Below are 19702 nucleotides of genomic sequence, written 5' to 3' on the forward strand. Positions count from 1 at the left end.
ACCCCCCTCCGCTCGCTGCAGGAGCTGCTGGACGCGACGGGGAAGGAAGTTACCCCGCAGAATCCTGAGGGAGAACTGCAAACAAAAGCGGAAGTAGATCCTCCTGACTCTGGGGGCGGGGCGCAGGCGAGCAGAGGAGAAGCAAGCGGTCCTAGTGGCCGTCCGAAAACGGCAGCGCGCTACCCCCTTCTGCCGGACAGCGGATCATTGTCTGACTGCGAAGAGATAATGCATGAAGTAATAAAGAAACTTGCTGAATTGTCTACGCTCCAGGACGCGCTGGAGTCTAAGGCTTGTGAAACCACACCATCAGCACCATGGGGTCTTGTGGACCCACTGGTCAAGACAGCCACCAGAACTCCTCCATTCCCATTGGGAGAACCGGGCACAGGGCCTATGGCCCCTCCCTTCCCGCAAGAGGAGGTGCAGCCCTTGCCTCTGTTAGCCCCGATGAGGAGGACTGATCCATTGCAAAGGAGATGGAATGGAGTTGTCCGTAACGCAATCATTGAAGGTGACTGGCACGCCATGGATGCCCTAGCCTGCCCTGTACTGATACGAGGGGACACTTCAAAGTGGGAACCCCATGACTGGAAGCTCTTGCAGCATGCAAAGCAAACAGTCACCACGCACGGCTTACGGTCCGAAGCTACACGGAGCATCCTGCAGTTTATCTTCACAGCAGATGTCCTGTGTCCTAATGATTGCATCGGCATGGCACAATTGTCGTTAACCCCTCCACAGTTCCTGCTCTGGGAGCGAACGTGGAAGAGGCTAGCACAAGAAGAAGCTAGCAAACACCAAGGTGATACACAAGACCCACTGAATGTGATCCAAGCCAACATGCTAACTGGGAGTGGAGCTTATGGGGTGACGGTGACACAGCTGACCATGCCCGTAGTCATTCATCAGTTGTCACAAACTCTTGCCCACAAAGCCTTGTTGTCAGTACCTGAAAAGAAGAAGTCTCCCCCGTGCACTAGCCGTGTGGAGCAGTCATCTCAAATAGCTGCATTTACTGCAATGCTGCAGAATGTCCTGCAAAAGCAGGGACGAGTCATTGCTGCAGCACTGACAGGAGGGGCACAAAGTAAAAAGGGGGCGAGGGCCGCTGGCCCACATCCGGGTCCCTGGACAGGCGGAGTAGCCTGTTTCCAGTGCGGTGAAGAGAGGCCTGTGTAACCTTCAGGAGACAGACAACCCTATTAGAGATTGGCTTAAGAGCCTAGGTATCACCAGATAGCTGTGTACCTTGATAGTAGAAGGCTGCCGATTGCTATTTGTAGTCATAATAGGCTTAATAGTATTTGGGTGCATTTTTTCTTGCATTAAAGCAGGGCTGCAAAAGATCATTGACCAGGCCTGGGTTGCCCAAAAAGAAAACGGGGGATTTGTAGAGGGATTCCTTGTGGAACGGAGGCATATGATATCCCTGGAAAGACTGGACAACCCAGGGTTGCTGAGGAAAATCCCTGAACTGGCCCCTGGCTGCAAGCAGGCCTGAGAGTCCTTGGCAAGTTATGCACTGGTCAGCTCCCCTGCTGATTAGAGGCCGTCTAGAGGGACTGGGCATGAATCTTTGCAAAAGTAGATATAAGCTTGCATAGGTAAACAATAAAGGGAGAACGATGCTTAATCGTATCAGTGTACGTGTCGTTACTCTGGCCAGCTCTCCAGCCTCGGTCCCTAAATTTGACTACAAATTAGAAATACCATCAGAAAAAAACCCCAAAAACTAAAGCATCACTTTGTCTTCTCATTTTTCCTACTGTGCACTGATGCCATCCTACAGTTCCCAGGAGTCATAGTCTGGTTTATCAAGGCATGTGTGTCTTTACTTACTGCTTTTCTTGTGGTAACTCCAGTTCCTTCACAAAGAACGGCATCCAAGAGCCCATACTTTCAAAAATAACTGGCTAGAATTTTATGCTGGCAATTCAACTAAATTTTACCACCTCTAATAAGCTAAATGCAGGTTGTCTTATGCCCAAGTGTTTCATCCCTTTGCCTTTACTTGGGGATTTTCCCCATTCAGGCCACACACAGGCTTCTGGGGACAGCCTCGCTACTCCTCTAAACTTACATGAAAAAGACTATCAGTGTATTGATAACAGGTCTCCAAAACAAGGACTGTCCCCTCAAAAGAGCTATTGAATTACATAACTCATAGTCAGCAAGGCACCATCCCCACACCCCACATGGGAAGAACAAAACAGTGCAATAGGCAGGATGCTACAGAAAGGTTTCTGAGATTGTACCTTACCCTTCCTAGAAGTTGCTTATGCACACATGCACAGATGGATTCACACTGAGGTTTTTACATGTCTCTTGGCCTTTTCACCTTCTGCCTGTAAGTTAATGGGTGTGAGAACAATGTCAATATGTGCCATTTTAAGAACAATCTTTTATGTAACTCAGATTAAAATTTAACTGGCCTGTTTCACTATTCAGTATGTGCAGCCTTTTCAATGGGACCTGATAAAGATCAGTTTTGCTGGAACTTGTTTTCATAGCACTTACAAAAACAGCTTCCCTGCCACCGGCACTTGGAGCAAAACAAGCTGCAAAATCTGCTGCATTTGAGAATGAAATAACACACTTACTACGGTTTTATATGTGCAATAAATGTAAGGCCAAAAAGGGCTGGAAGGATTTCTAGTACAGTGTCAGTTGCCAATCTTGCTTTAGCTGCATTGTAACACTAGCTCACCTCCTGGTCCTGTAGGGAACTGCTTTACTGGCCTGGCAACTGCAAAGAGCTGTCAACTACTAAAGGATGCCTCAAGCAGCCTCAAAGTGTGACTGAAAACCTTACTTAGCTCCATGTTCACATAATGGACTCTTATCACCAAGGAAGTTCAGCCCTCCAAGCTGCAGTTGAGGGACTGGCGTGGGAGGAAACATGAGAGCTGCAAAATCTTCATTTAAATTGTGGAGAAACAGATGATCAACCTTCAGTTCGGTTAAATCTCTTATCTTGTTTAAACATGTGCCTCTCACACACTGTCGGGAAAAGATGAATTTATAGAAAGCTGCTAGGTAATGACATTCTGGGTGTACTGTAAGTGCAAGCAAGCCTCAAAGACAGCCCATGCATCTCCTGATAACAGGCTGTCATTTCTGCTAGAAACAGTTCACTGGCTGAATGAGTTCACACAGGCATCAGCCCAGTCCACTGGGAACTCCTGCGAGCTCCTATCAACGACAACCAGGACTGAGGTCTCTGAAGTCCCTGTACCTAAGATGAAGCATGCCTATAGCAAATACGCCCCAGTCTAGTTGCATATTTTGATATCAGTCTGTTTAATGTACTTTAGAGGCAAGCCACAAGAGCCAGATGCCCTGAGCTGATTATGAATCGCCCCTTCAAGGCAAGCATTTATGACACATTACTCTAGGAATTCAAGACCATCAAACTTCAAATTTTAGATCCTTGTGAAAAACTCTTTAAGACATTATCAAAGGAGGATGTGGCACTGGGTATAAAACCCTGGTTAATAAATAACAGAAGAATTTGTGATCAGCTACAAATTACTTTGAAACTGAATTGAGGAATGCAGTTTTCAGTGGTGACACCAAGTTCTTACCTTGCACAGCACCCACAGCACCATGGATACCTGTGTATATTCCTCAAAACTGCCACAAAAAACCCATTTATGAATGTGCAAAACAAAATTACTTATGTGCATTAAGTACATGGTTTGCAGGAGGACTGCAAAACCTATGAAAATGCACTGTACATGCAAGGCAGAAACCCCTGTCTTTCTCCTAAAACCTTTATGCCTTTCTTAACCCTTTAGAAAAAACTTCATATGGGGCTTCTTGAAAGGCTATCAGTAACCAAGTAGGAGCAGTACCCTTATTGCTGTCATAGCAGAAATTTAAAAGATCGGTTCCTGGCTTCTCATAAAGGTAATCAGTAAAGATTTCTTCAAAACCTTAAACTATACTTTAAAAACTAAAAATGGCAAATAGTTTTGCAAGGGATAAACTTACAGACAGTGACAGACTTTTTATTCACTCTGCAAGTAAGTTCTGTTGAGGATATGATTTTTTGAGGCATGTTTTGGAAAGCATAACATCCCTATGGATATTTTTAGAGGCATATTTTTATTTTAAAGCATTCATTTTGTGATGGCCAGTATTAAACATTTTGGATTTAATGCATATTTTGTTGAAGCTTGTGGTTTTCAATAAGTTCAAAAGCATTGAAAACAGGGTCAGAATAAGGTAACTGTTCAAGCTACTGCTATGTGGTTTTTTGCTTGGAAATACATCAGTGTAGACATTTTAAATACTCCAGAAGTTAAAAAAAAATTCTCCTGATTGAATCATTTCCATTAGGCTGCTGATCTGAGCTGAACAGCAACAACAGGCTCCAGTGGTTGTTTGTTTTGGAGTGCTTGAGTTCGTGGAAATCTCTGCAACCTGTGCTGTTTGAGATCTACCTTGATTCTCTAGTGCTATCTAGTGGCTATTACTGAAAATTATTAATGTGTATAAATGTAGCTACACAAAAGTCAGCTTCTATTGACTGACCTACATCCTTCTTCCAGGGCTAGTGTGACCTCAAGGTGTGCACGTGGGGCTGGGTAGTAAGAGCCAAATAGCCTCTCCCATAATGCTACAGTACCCAAAGCTCCCAGGCTAAGTGCCCAAGCTGAAACCAGAGCTGACTGCACAAATACCTTGTTTATTGGTTTTGTAATACAAAAGAAACACTCACAGAGCCACCTCCATGCCTATTTGTGCCTAAATAGGTGAGCACTTTCCCTCTTCTGCTACCTGTTATTTAACTTACCCCTCTCCTGTTAATTCAATTCACTTTTGATTTGGAAGTTCATCCTAGGGCAGTTGCAGCCACCTTTCAATATAGAGAAAAGCACACGGGCTTTACCTTTGCTGCTGGCTGTCCAACATTTCTGCTTGGTTCACCTCCTCCTTGATATTTAGAAGGAAATCAATCCAATTCAGGTTGCCACTTTTGGCTTGATCAGAGATTCGCTAGCTTGGCCAACAGACCCAAGGTTTATACTCCAGTGTGAGTCAATAATACATGTACCTGAGTTCAAACTATCAGTAAAGTCAAACTGAGTATAGTTCCTGTATACAAAAGGAACCATCCTATGAATGTAAGGTCTTTCACATCGGCCTAAACAAAGGGCTTCCATCAGTGAGGAACTCTGAAGTGTATTCATACTTCATGAGGTGATCTTAGCCCCACAAACACAGCATCAGTATCCCAGGCCCAAATATTTCTCAGCTTCAAATAGGACTTCATTGTTCCGAAAGCAGAACCTGGAATGTGTTCCATTGTTAAACTTACCAGGCTAATAGAAAAGATGTACGTTCAAGTTAGAAAAAGGTTCATTGGGAATCACAAAATCACAAAGAAGAAACGGATAATGCCTCTGCTGCAGTTTTTCCTGATACAATAGATCAAATATTTACTCTCTTTTAAAAAATCCTTTGAGAACCTACGCATAGAAGAAAGGATTAGTGTGCCTATTTTAATTTCTTTTGTAAGAAAAAAAAACATACCTGGAAGGAAATATCTGCAGGCCAATAGTTACCACTTACACAGTACTATTCCCAGATCTACACATACAAACATGTGCACGAGCACACACAAAGCCTTTGACAACCTCCCCTCACACATTATTTCCCCCACCAGCCCAATGCAGACACACCAATCAAAAGAAATGGGAGCAGGAGAAGTGCAGACAAGTATGGTTTGGCTGCTGGAAAAATAGCTGGCTTTGAAGAGACTCTTAGAGTGGAAAGAAGAGACCATATTAGAGCAAACAATAAACTGTTAATGAGCTATTTCTACTAAATGTTAATATTCCATAAATCTGCACTTAAAGGAAAGGTCTGGTTATATTTTTTTTTCTTCCTGCTCTAGCAACCACAATTGAATAAAAGCCTTTTTCCAGAGGGAAAGAAGCCAAATTTTTCCTAGGGACATAAGGCAGAGAGCAGGCTTAGTCACAACAGGAAAATCAGCTCAGACCAGGAGCTTCCTACCTTGTCTCAGGCAATTCTCCTTTCTGCCCAAATTTATCCTTACTGCAAAGGTTTGTTAATTTAACACAAAGGCAATCACTGCTGTAATTCAGTGTTTTGAAAGAGGCTGTAAAAGCCTTACCAAGAGAATGTGTCCATGAACATTCTTGTGAAATAATCAACATACGTATTCAGTTAGACAACCTCTAGATCTACATTAACAATAAATTTGAGTGGACTACTTCTCCTTATGTATATGCTTAAAAAGGGAAGTACCTGAGGTACCTGGTAGAACTGGAGATAAAGGCAGAACAAATTCAGGTCCTCTACATGACCTTTAAATTAATGCCAAGATGCTCAAGGCTAGATCATTTTAAAAACCCCCCGAGTCAACTGGCCACCCAAGTTCTGATTTCCAGGACTGCAAGTGAAATCTGTGGTACACACCGGTATGCAGGACTGAAGAGTGCCAGTATGCATCAGTCCCGTCAAGGAGTGTCTCTGGAGCCTGCTGTACCCAGAGATGAGCTGCTAACCACCACATCTGTCAGAGAACAGCAACTCAAGCTTTTGTCTGCCTGAGACCTAAAACTCGTAACTTCTCATACAGACCGAAACCTACAGTTGTTCTCCCAAAACACTGCTGGACCTTAGTTTTCAATTGAAGCGTGAATTGCAAGAGAAATAGTGGAGCCTAGACCTTCTCTTCACACTAACTTTTCCAGGACATGACAATTGAACTAGTGTACCATCCAGATGCATGCAAAAAGAAGCTGCAGATGCAGCGGGTATTGTCTTGGTGCTTAAGATCACCATGAAACAACACTGATTTTCTACATTAACTGTGTCACTTGTCCTACTTAAATCTCCAGCTACCAAAACTGAAGTCTCCAGCCCAGACACTAGGTTTGGAGTTACTTGGATTCCCCAAGAGAATTCTAATATTAACATTTTCCTTCACTACCGATGTGTGTATATATTCATCTAAAGCAAGAAAAATCATATCTATGAAACACTGTATTTTTTTTACATTTCAAGAGTATGAGAAGAACACCTTATTAGCCCTCTAATAAGGCATTATTCTTCTCATACTCTTGAAATTCCTTCCTTCAGAGGAACTCTACACTTGGGAAAGAAAGTAAAATCTGGGAAAAAGAGCTAGTGTGAACTTACTAAAAACAAACAAAACAAAACAAAACAAAGACAAAAATATGAGTACTTGCACTTTTACCCTTCTTCTGGTCTTGGTGACAGTAACAAAGGTTAATGCTTTTCCCATATGATCATCTTTTATTATCACCTGTCCTCAGTGGTTTCTGTCACAAACAGGAATTCCAGTGAACATCTGCTACCTTAACCACCAGGACTGTGTTGAGATCTCTCTATCTAAAACTCATCCACAATACTGTCTTTCTACGTCCAACAGACATATTCACATTTAACAATGAGTAATGAATATATTTTTTTCAGTCAAAACAAACTGTATATGTTTTTGACAGTTTCAGATAAATATTCTCCCAAAAGAGAGTACAACTTATTACCTACTAATTACCCAAAATGCTGCTCCTGCTGCTTTCTGTAAAATTCCAAATAACGTGAAAACTTCAAGTGTTGGACACAGTGGCTTTGGCATCCCTGTCATGAGGAGGTACTTGAAAGTTATAGCCTGAAAAAATCTTTCATGTGCCTCAGCCTAAATACTTGTGTGAGGTGCTCAAACAAGAAACTTCTTTATCTCTAACTGGTGTGCAGTAGTGGAAATCTGATAACATATCTTTTAAATGTACCCCATGGCCTCAGTCCTCTGAGTCCTAGTATCATGCCCTCTTCTGTGGCTATGGTCAGTGAGAAGCATGAACAAAGCACTATGAAAACACACCAAAATGACACTGCTGTTGAGCAGTGCTGAGAGACCCAAAAGGGCACCTGACATCCCACAGAAATACTCAAGAAGAACATTCACTCTCTTTTAGATATAATGTCTACCTTGGTAAGTCAAAGCACACTCTTAATTAAACTGAATTCACTTAACAAAGTGTAGTCTTAACTAATAAAATGCCAAAGGCTGAAATACCAGAAAATACTAACAAGTGTTAAATTCAAAACCTCCCCTCTCAGACAAAAACCTTTCTCTTGTCTGCCCATGGACAAACTGGACATATAACTGCAAGCATTTTAAAAAATCCAACACAGTACTTGCAGCCACAAAAACAGGTAAGTTGTTTTTGTGCGTGATTCAAACACTCCTTTGACGTAATAAAAAAAGTTATGTATTTAAACTACCTATATGAAGATCAAAAACAATGGACTGACTACAAAGTAGTCTGAAGAGAAATAGTAAGTGAAAACCTGTTTACCTCACTTTCACAAACCAACTTGCTGCTGCAACTTATCAAAAAAAATCTCCAGTTGAAAATTAACAATTTAACTTGGAAAATTCTGTTATTTTCAGCTCAGATATATGCAGCTTTTAGAATTTGAAATAAGAGAACCAGCATCTACATTTTTTCTACCCATTTCAAATGAAAATTTTCCCTGGGAGTAGAAAGCTTAGGAAGATTTTATGACAGGAGAAGAAAAACATAGCAAAAAATCTACTTACTCAATCTACTTAGGCATCATTTTCCATTAGGTGTATTCTTCTCAGGTGCTTGAGTTCAATCTTCTCACCTATCATTGTTACCACTTCCATGAAAACAGATGGCAAAACTTCACAAGTTAATGCATCACCCTGCACTGGCTATGAACTAAAATACATTATATTAATGATCTACATGTCTGTTGAGGAACATGCATGACGACCTGTTCAAAAAAAAGAAGAAAAATCCACACTACAGGTGTCAAATATACTAAAGATAATACTGTTTACTATTAAAACTGTTTACAGTTTTAATAACATTTGTAAAGAAAGTGAAAACTTTATGATTAGTAGCTTCAATTGGAGCTTGAAACTGAAGTGCCCTCTACACAGGAATATTTTAAATGCTTCGAACTATTTGTCTTTAAAAAGCAAGAAAAAGTGTGTGCAGAAATCTAACAGATGTCCCTTTCCAATGTCACTCCCACTTTGAGATAAGGCTTTGTTTGCAAAACACTATTAAAAGTACTAAGTTCTTCCACATTACTTGCAAGTCTCTATCAGCAAAACAAAACATCTTCTTGACACTTACAACAAAGATGACACATTTTTCTTCATCCAGGTCTATAGAGTATACAGCTTCTTTTTTTTTTTTCTTAAAAAAAGAGACTGAATAGAGTGAAGGAAAAGGGATCAGCAACAGCTATTAAATTCCAACCCTTCTCCAGGCTGAGAATTAACAATACTACTGCTTCCATAAAGCCAACCCAGAAATAAAATCCAACAGAGGAACGAACAGAAAAGCATCCATGCCAACAATACCTGCTCACTGTCAAGAAGTGAAATATGTGTATTCTTACGAATCAGCTGTCCTTTGTCCAGACCCATGCTTTCAAGAAGTGACAGTCCATTTCATTAATACCACTCTAAAATTAAAGACCTTTACATTAACACCACTCTGATTACCCTTCAGCCATGAATGAAGAATAGCTGAGAGTTAAGCAAAGTTAAAAGAAAGGGCTGGATATCTGACCAGACAATGCGATGGAGCCTTTAAGACACCAGACCCTTCCAAACCTGTAACACAGTCACATGGAAAAAATGTAACAAAAACCATAAAACTGGGTAGAACTGGGCCACAGTACCAAGCACCTTACAGGACCAACCCCTTTGACTGGAAAGTTGCGTTGAATACCAAATGATAACAAAAACCAAACATCCTAAACCAGCAAAGTTTATTACTACGTGGTCCAGTGCATGGCAGCCACTAAGCAGTGGTCATGCAACAGTTTCCTGGCATGGGGCTTGGGGGAGAGCGTGTTCTCTGAGTCCCAAGCTCCATGGCTCACTATTTTTCTCTCTCACGGCAAGTCCCATGTCTGAATGAATGCTTTTTTAACAATGATTAATGCCCTCTGTTACAAAAAAAGCAAGACAGCTTCTTAGTTTCATGAATTTGCTAAGAGTTGACAAGTGAAGATAAAATCTTAAAAAAAAAAAAAAAATTTTAGCAGATGCTTTAAGGTTCACATAAAGAGAATTGCCTTTTTAAAACTATTAAATTGTTTTGAATTAATCTTTTGCAACAGAATGAATAATGCAAGTGAGCTATTGTAAAGCAACCAGTAAAACACGCAGAACTTTACTTCATCATGACAGTTTGGAATTTATTAATTTAAATCCTCCATTGTGACGCAAGAGCAGTAACAAAATAGCTGTACACTACTTCTGTTACAAATATAGATACTATTTAAAGTGACTTTACATACTCTAATGTAGGCATTTCTCACTCTATGCAAGGAATAAGTATAAAGGCAATTCAATAACAGCAGCAACCAGTAACTGTAGCATCTGTTTTATTGCATCTTAGCCTACCACAGTGTAACAGTTAAAAAGACAAAGGGAGTGGGGTTTTTTTGTTAATTCACTAACACGTAGCTATCAATTTGTTAATACTACTTGACAGACACTCCTAATACTGTTTTTGTGACCCACTAAAATGAATGCTAATCTTTTGTATTATCCCCTAATAATGGCCTGACCATTGCCTGCGTTTTCAGCTTATATTTCTCTTAAGTGATAATTGAGATGGTGGCCTTCTGGCTAAAACTCCATTTTTGCTAATTAACACAAAGCATCATGCTGCTAAATAGAATACTAGTTAGCCTGGTATCTTCCTCTCTCAAAAGACTCAGCTGAATTTTTCTGCAGGAAAAGAAATCATGGGAAAAGCATGCTTTATCTGCCAGATTCCTAAGAGCACGGCAGGCAAAGGCAGGCAGGTTACAATCAGCTAAGTGTTTCATTGAGTGCAGTTTTTAGATAAAGTTTTAGTGATGAGAAAGTTATGCATTTATTGACCATGCTGCTGATCAAAGAACAGCAGCATGGTTGCATTGTACTTACTAGACACTTTTATCTGTGCCTCTAAAATTAATATCCCCAAAATAATTGTTGTAGCTGTAAAATCTCCTCTTCTGCTCATTACTGATGCAAACCTCCACTGCTGTCTTACTACTCACCTCCACTGTGAGGAATTTTCAGGTCTTTACCCATCCTCAACCCATTACTCAGTTCAAGGAGGACTCTACCTCTGCAGCTACTGATAATGGCAGCAACACCATAACATCAGCTTCTTCCACACTGGCAATAGCCAGACATCTGCTGGCAGCTAGGCAGACCTGTTCTGAGCAGTTTGTTCCCGGCTCTGATTTAAGCAGCTTGCAGAAATGTCTGTGCTGAGCCTCTAGGTAGTCTTGTATGTTGGAAGAGGACAACCTTTGCTTACAGACACTTCATATTAGGAAGGTTGTTTCCACCCATATAGACTATAAAATATTACTATTAAATAGTCTAGTTCTTCTAATACTAAAGTTGCTGGGCATTCTTATTCATCAGGAATAGTTTCCACTAGCAATGGATTTTTCAGCCCTGAGCACAAGTCCCACAAAACCCACAAACAAAAACGAACAAACAAAAACCAAAACTACCATCACCACCACCACCCCCCTCCCAGAAATCATCAAACTCTCAAACCTAAGCCAAAATAAAACAGTTTTCTTTTTTTTCAGATACACCATGACTTAAAAAATTTAAACACACAGACAAGCAAAATAACCCACCCAAGTCACCAAACTGCTGGAGCATTGAGAAATAATATGGCTTGGGTTGAAAGGGACCTTAAAACTCATCTAATTAAAAAAGAAATCTAGTCTATCAACCATCTGCCTCCAGATTACATACTTTTCCTCTTACATCCCAAATCTCTGTTTTATTAATATTTTCTTTATTAATATTTTCTTATTCCTGTTTTCTGACTACTGCTACCCATGCAACCCCCTTACTGACTTGGTGAATTTATCATTTTTCCAACATACCCAAAGTAATTTCAGTTTTGTTCTGTGGTTATCAATGAAAACTTTTTCCTGATGACTTACTAATTGGAAACACCTGGATATTTTTCCTTAGTTAACGTCATCCCAGTGCTTTGACAGGAAGAGAAGTAGTTCTAAAGCATACAAAAATATGGTTAAATGTTGCTTTTCTTCAGTGTTGTAACACAGTCCTGTGAAGCTGAAAGAGCAAGAAGACTACACAAAACATTGCCATTCTCTTTACTATGTGGAAACTAAATAATATTGTCTTATTGACCCTAACTCATCAGGCAGCCAGTTCACGACAATACAGTCAAAGTGACTGTTCCTTTTGTCCTTTTCAGAATAGCAACTGCTTCCTCATGGGTCACCCCTTCTAAACTCTGCCCATTCACAGCAATGATTTGATCCCCCCTCTTGAGGCGTCCATCTTCTGCTGCTGCACCCTGGAATAATAAAACAAGTAACTGCAGACTCACGCATTTCTTTTTCTTCCTGACACATAGTCCTTAAAAGAAAACCCCTTACAACACTTTTGATTTTCAGTAATACAAGCAGAGCCAATTATTGTAAAGACCACTAATGCTGCAGTATGCCCTGCCCTGTCTAATTTCCACATCTAGAAATTGGAACCATATGATTGCTTTGTTCCCTTAACCCCATTTTTCCAGCTAGTATAATGTTTAAAACCTAATATCATAGAAGTAACATTTTCAAGACCCAGAGAACTTTCCAGCAAGTTTTGCAAAAGACAGTTTTATACTTGGATTTACCATAAAAATTTAGGATTTGTGATTCCAGTTTTCTCAGACTCTCTTCTGTTTCCTAGAGCAGTCCAAATTATCCAACCCAGGTCAGCATCTGAACTTCTCTGAAGGTCCAGTCTGAGTTCAATAAAACAGTTCCCTCTACTACCTGAAGTAAACACACTCTAAATATAAGCCAAGGGACCTGTTTTTCTAAGTATTTGCACTAGTCCAGTGTTGAGAGCTGGACAAGACTCTGCTACAGGCTGAATCACCTGTATTTGGAAAGTCTCAATCTTTTGAACATTACAGCCTTCAAATGCTGCAAGCACATTTTGATCAGCCTTTGCACTAAAAAGGAAAAGCTGTGAGAAACTGTAACATTCTTTTGAATGCAAACCCAGGCCATGATTTAGAACAATAACTGCAGTAAACTAATAAATGGATTGGCTGAACAAATTTACACCTACCTTTGCAAACACTGTCTTCACATAAATGGGTAAGTCTCCATGGGGACTGCCATAGCCACCCACAATACTAAAGCCAAGGCCATCTGGTCCTCTGTCCAGAGTAATGGTCTTGTACTGAGGAGGTCTAAGGAAAGGGAAAAGAGTATTTTTTCTGAACTTGGATTTAACACATAGAACATTCAACAAAAAACTTCACTCCTTTTAAGCTAACCAATACGTTTCCCTTTCCACTGTAACTACAAATACTTTTATTACAAAGAACAGGCTATTTCAGTTCATGTAAAACATTGTAAACTCTCTAATGCCTATGTTATTATATAAAAGTAGCTATTTCAAATACACAGCTAAGGATATAGTTATGGCTGCTATGTGCCACCAACAGTGCTTACTAGTGAAGTAGAGAGGCAATGCCAGTACTTAAAGATTCTATAACATCTACTTTAAAAATCCTGTAATGTCTAAAATTAGCTCAAATAGTTTATGCTATTAAGGTTTAATTGCTTCTCTCCTAATAGATGACTGTGTATTTGTATGTACATGTTTATTATACAGATCATTAATAGGTGTATTTCCCCACACATACTTTGATTGTCAGAAATATTGGAGTTCTACTTTTCAAAGTAGGTATGTGTGGCCAAAGAACCCCTTTTCCTCTTTCCCCATTCCTAAAAGAAAAATGCCTCAGATTTATGACAGAGTTTTACGCAAAACTTGTTTACATAATGCACCTTGCAGAATACCAGAAGTATACCTTGTACACCACAAACATCTGATACTCCTGATTGCCCAGCACTAGAAAGCACGGTATGGAAACACAGATACCACAGTGGAAAGAGAATTTTTGGTTGTACCAGTTAATCCCAGCTACCCAATCTCAGTGAAACAATGGAGGCTGGAGAAGAAATCAAATGACATCATAACTCTACAGAGGGTAAAAAAAATTGCAGCACAGCAAATTGCATCATGAAAAATGTAGAAGAGGACCTATGGCCCACAGGTCCCATGCTTACCAAATATGTTACTCATGATAAAGCCAAAAATGTCATTTCTTATTTGCTAGAATTTGTAGGGTTTATGGGCTGAATACCATCTAAAGTAACAGGCTACAGAGGCTGTATATTCTACAGTTACTGACCCTAAATCATCCTGAAAAATGCCAGTTGAAGTTAGTCCTGCAAATGAAAGACTGGACGTAGGTGGATCATGCTGCTGACCAGTTATGACACTCACTTCTCCTCCAGCTACAACCTAGGAACAGAGGTCAGAAAACACCAAAATAAAAAAGCTGACACTAAAATAATTCATTGTAGCAGCTGGCAAAACAGTATTCAGAAAAAATTCAAAATGTCATTGAGGATTTTTTTACCTGCAACTCAATAGTGCCTGAAGCATTTTTTAAGATATTAACAGCTTGGGAATGAGTCATGCCCTCCGTAGATGTTCCACAGATGCTAACAATCCTGTCCCCAACCTACAGAAGAAAACGTAGAAAATCTAACTCAGTTACATAGATTTGGCACTTCCAACAATAGCAGATCTGTGCATTTGCATTTAGCTAGATTTTATCAGTGACATTAGGGTACAAAGCAAGAGAGAAGCAACTGTAAATTCATAGTAAATTTCCTCTTGAAAGCAAATAATCTTTGAACTACAAAATAACCCAGTACAAAGGTAGGCAATTCAACATCAGAATTAGCAAATTACACTGGTTTAGTGTATTCAGTGTAAAAAGTAATGATGCTTTACAGAATTGATCCTAAAACTCTAGAAACATACAACATGTTAAAAAACAGAGATGCATTTTGCATGTCACCAGAAGACAGATAGACTGAAGTAGCAAATTATCATCAGAGATTCTCTTCAACTTCATCTTGAAATAACACTGACCATTTTCCAAGAAACCTGAGTCAAATACAACCACCTCTGATGCAGATTGGATACAGTACACATTTAAGTACAGTTTCAGATAAAATCTCCCACTCTAACTCATAGCCTAAAAAGTGCTCTCTCTATCCTAAGCATAGGAAACATGAGAGAGAAAACAGACTGCACACCTACATTTGCAGGAATCACCACCACACTCAGCAGTGGCACTCGTTTACAGAATGCATCCTTCTGAACCACTTCCTATGCTTTAAATTTTCACATGCTGACTAACTCTGCGGTCCAAGATTACTTTAGCACATGCTGGCAATTACACTTCCCTATGCTACCGATATGAGTTACTGTTTCATCAATCCAAACAGCAAGAATTCTTCGCACAGCCTGAAGCACTTAAAACTGTATCACTGAACTGCTGATTTACTGCCTGTCTAGAGTAATTATGGTGCATTTGCCATGCAATCTTTACAGACTTTTTAATTATTAACTTACTCTTAATTTTTGAGTCAGAGCTGCAACTCCATTCGGGTGCATCATGGCAATAAATATAGGAACATCTCCAAGAGGACTTCCTACACCTCCAGCAATGCTCACTCCTAGTGAGTCTGCAGGGCTCTGTTATAGCAATTAAAAAAAGATTAGATTTTTCTGGAAAGAAAAAGAGAATTGCAGGCTTACCTCAAAAGATTGCTAAACCCCTATTTTATGAAAATCAGAATTCCTGTGTCAAGCCAGTTTTTAAGCTTATACGCTTTGCATCACTTCAAGAAAGCAGAGAGACCAGAATGGATGTTTCTTCTTCTCAGTCATAGGTGAAAATTTGCTGATTTAGTTGTGTTTTATCTTAACCAAACTAAATACTTACAGAATTCAGCACCTGACTCTTAGTGTCAGCACAGAGGTCTGAGCAAGGAAAACCAATGAGATGGGATTGCTGTCCTTAGTACATTCTATATGAATATCCTATCATTGAATCTTCTGAAAACTAGAATTAATCTTTATGCTCCCCCTAGTGCCCAAATGTTGAAGAGCAAAACCAGCTGTTTACCACTGCACCACACCCAAATACCTCACTGTAAAAACTGCTATTGAAAACTAGTATTTGCAGATTCTACTGTAAAAAGAGAATGGCTGAATACAATCCATATAATCAAGTGCACTAGATGCCAACCAAGGACAAATAAATATAAATATTTTGGAAAATAAGAAGCAGTCTGTGACTAAGCTCACATGCATAATGAAGGTGACTGAAATTTCACACTTGAAAACCTGGCAGCTGTCATGCAAGAACCTACTCATTAAAAATATGTGTGAAGAAAGATATCAAATACCAAAAAACAGCCTTCCAACTTTGGTACAATTCCCCTGACTTTACCAAAACAGAGTCTGCATTTAACTCAATCTGGTAATGATAAAATTAGGTCCCAGTATCTCTTCCTTCTTTTGCTTTCAACACAGCTCACAAAACATGATAGCATAAGTCCCACTATTTTACATAAAAATACAGGCAGTGGAAATAGTGCAGTCCTGAACTGAAAAGACAGACAAATTAATTTCCAAAAACAATTAGTAGGCCTAGACTTCTTCCATTCCGTAAAGAACCTATTGACAACATGTACAAAACCTATTCCTGATATATCCCACTGCATGCTACAACTTACCTTTTTTATTTCAACTGTTCTTAGTCCCTGTATTTCAGAAGCTGCTGTCAAAGGAATTAAAATAAATTTAAAAAAAAAGTTAAACTAGCATTCCTAAAAAACTTTTCCAATAAAGTTATCCAAATCACTATGATGATTCTAACTTTCTGCTTGTTTGTTACACATATTTTAATCTGATTTTGATAGTGGCTGTCATTACATTAATTGGATTGAAATACTTCTAGAATAGATGAAAGAAGCAACAGTTCTCTCTATTTAAATAGCTTTTGGAATAAGACTCCTAAGCATGCTCAAATAGAATAGAAAAAACATTATTATTTTCCAGAAATACTTTTATCAGAAGTAACTTTGTTCTAAATTTAAGCATGAGACAGCTATTCCACATGTATCTAGATTTCTGTGAATGAGACAGCGTATCATACAATGTACTTAGATTAAATATAAAATTATGGCTCAACTTAGATTGTCAGTATCTAAACCGCTGACATAAGAAGTTGCTAGCTCCTTTTATAAAGAGCTACTACAAGATATGTATGATATACCGAGCAGTAACCACTTCTGCAGCGTTTTACTGACTAACGAATCACTTTGAGGCCTGCATCATGTAGTTATAACATTCTAACAGAAAGATTTCAGCTACCAGTTCACATGTATAAAACACTGAACGCACTAAAAAACTCTCCAACTTACTGGTATTCTTCTTTAGGCCACTTTCAAAGACCTCAGGTGCACTGGGCCCAGAAACTGGGAAACTGAACGATGAGAGACTGCCACTTCCTTCACTGACCTACACACAGTGTTAAAGTGGGATTAGAGAGGAGCTTCACTGACCCAGCTACTAAAAGTAAAACTGTAACTTGTAAAATACACTTCAGTGTCTTTTCTGCAGCATTTTGTTTTTTCTGTGCCCAGTTAAAACTGAGTCAGAGAACTCCACATACTTTTTGGTCACACTAGACAGCTCCTTTTTGAAACATCATTAGACCAATGGAAACTGTATGTCTACAACCCCATGCAAAGCTTTGAAGTGCTTCTTCTGACGGCCCAACAGGGCCCTGGTATTTGCACCTTCTATCACCTTACAGAGAACTTCTAATGCAAGCTAGCCACAAGTACCACAGTAAGGACAGAATACAAAAGACAGATCTCAGTACATCCTCATGTGGGCTCTCAAATGTTCACCTACTGCATCAGCTACAACTAAGATGAGGCTCTCCACTCAGCCTCACCTGCACAATTTCCAGAAAGACTTTCACTATATGTTCTGGGGTGATGTTATGAAGCCACTTTATTCCTTAACTGTCTGCTCAATGCCCAAGGATGCTGTGCCTTTAAGATGGGCCCAGGGGGCGGGGCTGGAGCCACGGGGCCCAGGGGGCGGTGGAACAGTTCAGCCCAGGGGCTCAGCGCGGCTTGGGAGGGAGTGCACCGGGAGCGCTGTGCTACTTTTTGGTTTCCTTTGTGTTCCAAATAGCTGGGAAAAGGTTCTGTTGGGTTTTTCTTGTTCTTTTTTCCCTTTCCTTCCCCTTGCCTGACTGCCTCCCTTCCCTCCTTTCCGGTCTGGGGAGCCTGTGGGGGTGGCCCCGCAGGGCGGCCGCGGCCGGGGCGGGCTGGGCCCTTCTCCCTTCGGAGGAGACACTCACCCCGGAGTGTTTCCTTCTGAAGTTTCGTCTCCAAAACTGAGACATAAATTTGGCACCCAACTTAAGGGGCACGTCAAAGAGGAAAAAAACCCCAATATTTGGTTCGAACCATTTTGTATTGAGGTACAGCAGTAAGACCATGCTGTTTGATTTAATAATTTTTCTGTGGAACCTAACCATTAGTACATATCCACAGCTATGGGCAGTCGGGTCCCTGGCTTACACCTTTCATAAGTCAGGAATAAGAATCAGGACTGCCATTTTAATATGCCTGGTGCTAGTGATTTCTTGAAGTTTGATGGAAGTAATGGAAACCATCGAGAATGTGTATGTCATGTTGTTTTTCCATTCTGGCCTTGGTAGTTTCTTTTTGGAATGTATTAGCAATTACACTCAGTTTGTTAGGGGAAAAGCAGAGGATGATAATTCCCAGCCCTTCACCTCCTTCTTCCCTTTCATATCTGGCACGTCACCTTTTGAAAGTGTCCAGTTTCCCCTGGATGTTAAAGATACCACTTTCTTATGTTATCTAGCAGGGTTCCTCTATGTAGTCTCCAGCTTAAAATAAGTAAAATATGTAGTCTAAAATAAGGGTGGAGATTTCCAGAGGGGTTGCCCAGACACCAGCCCCAGTTGTAGAAAATCCTAAGTGGTGTGGGGTATGGGAGGACATAGGCCAGACCCTGAAGCAGTTTTCTGACCCAATAGCCTAGAACTTCCCCCCTCAATGAATTCAGAATCCAGCTGAGGTGGGGAAGTATCTGAAGGAAAGCTGCAATACCAACGCTGATGAAAAGGAAAAGCTCATTGCCATGTGCTGGATCCTGGCTAACGCTTACCACACGCTGTTAGATACTGTAGGGCAGAAGATACAGCCAGAGGGGCAGGAGAATAAGCCAGCATACACCCCAATCACTCCAGGTGCAGCTAAAGCAGATGGGGAGCCTAAACCAATAACAATTGCCCCTGTCCAGAGAAAGAAACACAAATATGTTCTGGGGTGATGTTATGAAGCCACTTTATTCCTTAACTGTCTGCTCAATGCCCAAGGATGCTGTGCCTTTAAGATGGGCCCAGGGGGCGGGGCTGGAGCCACGGGGCCCAGGGGGCGGTGGAACAGTTCAGCCCAGGGGCTCAGCGCGGCTTGGGAGGGAGTGCACCGGGAGCGCTGTGCTACTTTTTGGTTTCCTTTGTGTTCCAAATAGCTGGGAAAAGGTTCTGTTGGGTTTTTCTTGTTCTTTTTTCCCTTTCCTTCCCCTTGCCTGACTGCCTCCCTTCCCTCCTTTCCGGTCTGGGGAGCCTGTGGGGGTGGCCCCGCAGGGCGGCCGCGGCCGGGGCGGGCT

The 19702-nt window shown here is 40.5% G+C and overlaps 1 protein-coding gene across 1 annotated transcript in view; it reads right to left on the minus strand.

Annotated features, from left to right (window-relative positions):
- Positions 1-10225: 10225 nt before the first annotated feature.
- The window catches only part of MPDZ (multiple PDZ domain crumbs cell polarity complex component), a 94543-nt gene continuing 85066 nt past the window's right edge, over positions 10226-19702 (minus strand). The window contains exons 40-46 of the mRNA XM_017732874.1: positions 17407-17503; positions 16717-16760; positions 15548-15670; positions 14541-14645; positions 14310-14422; positions 13175-13298; positions 10226-12404 (exon numbers count right to left, since the gene is read on the minus strand). Coding sequence (XP_017588363.1) covers positions 12258-12404; positions 13175-13298; positions 14310-14422; positions 14541-14645; positions 15548-15670; positions 16717-16760; positions 17407-17503 — 753 coding nt within the window. The 3' untranslated portion in view covers positions 10226-12257. The remainder of the gene's footprint in view (positions 12405-13174; positions 13299-14309; positions 14423-14540; positions 14646-15547; positions 15671-16716; positions 16761-17406; positions 17504-19702) is intronic.

Source organism: Corvus brachyrhynchos, unplaced genomic scaffold (genome assembly GCF_000691975.1).
Source record: "Corvus brachyrhynchos isolate BGI_N302 unplaced genomic scaffold, ASM69197v1 scaffold194, whole genome shotgun sequence".
NCBI lineage: Eukaryota > Metazoa > Chordata > Aves > Passeriformes > Corvidae > Corvus > Corvus brachyrhynchos.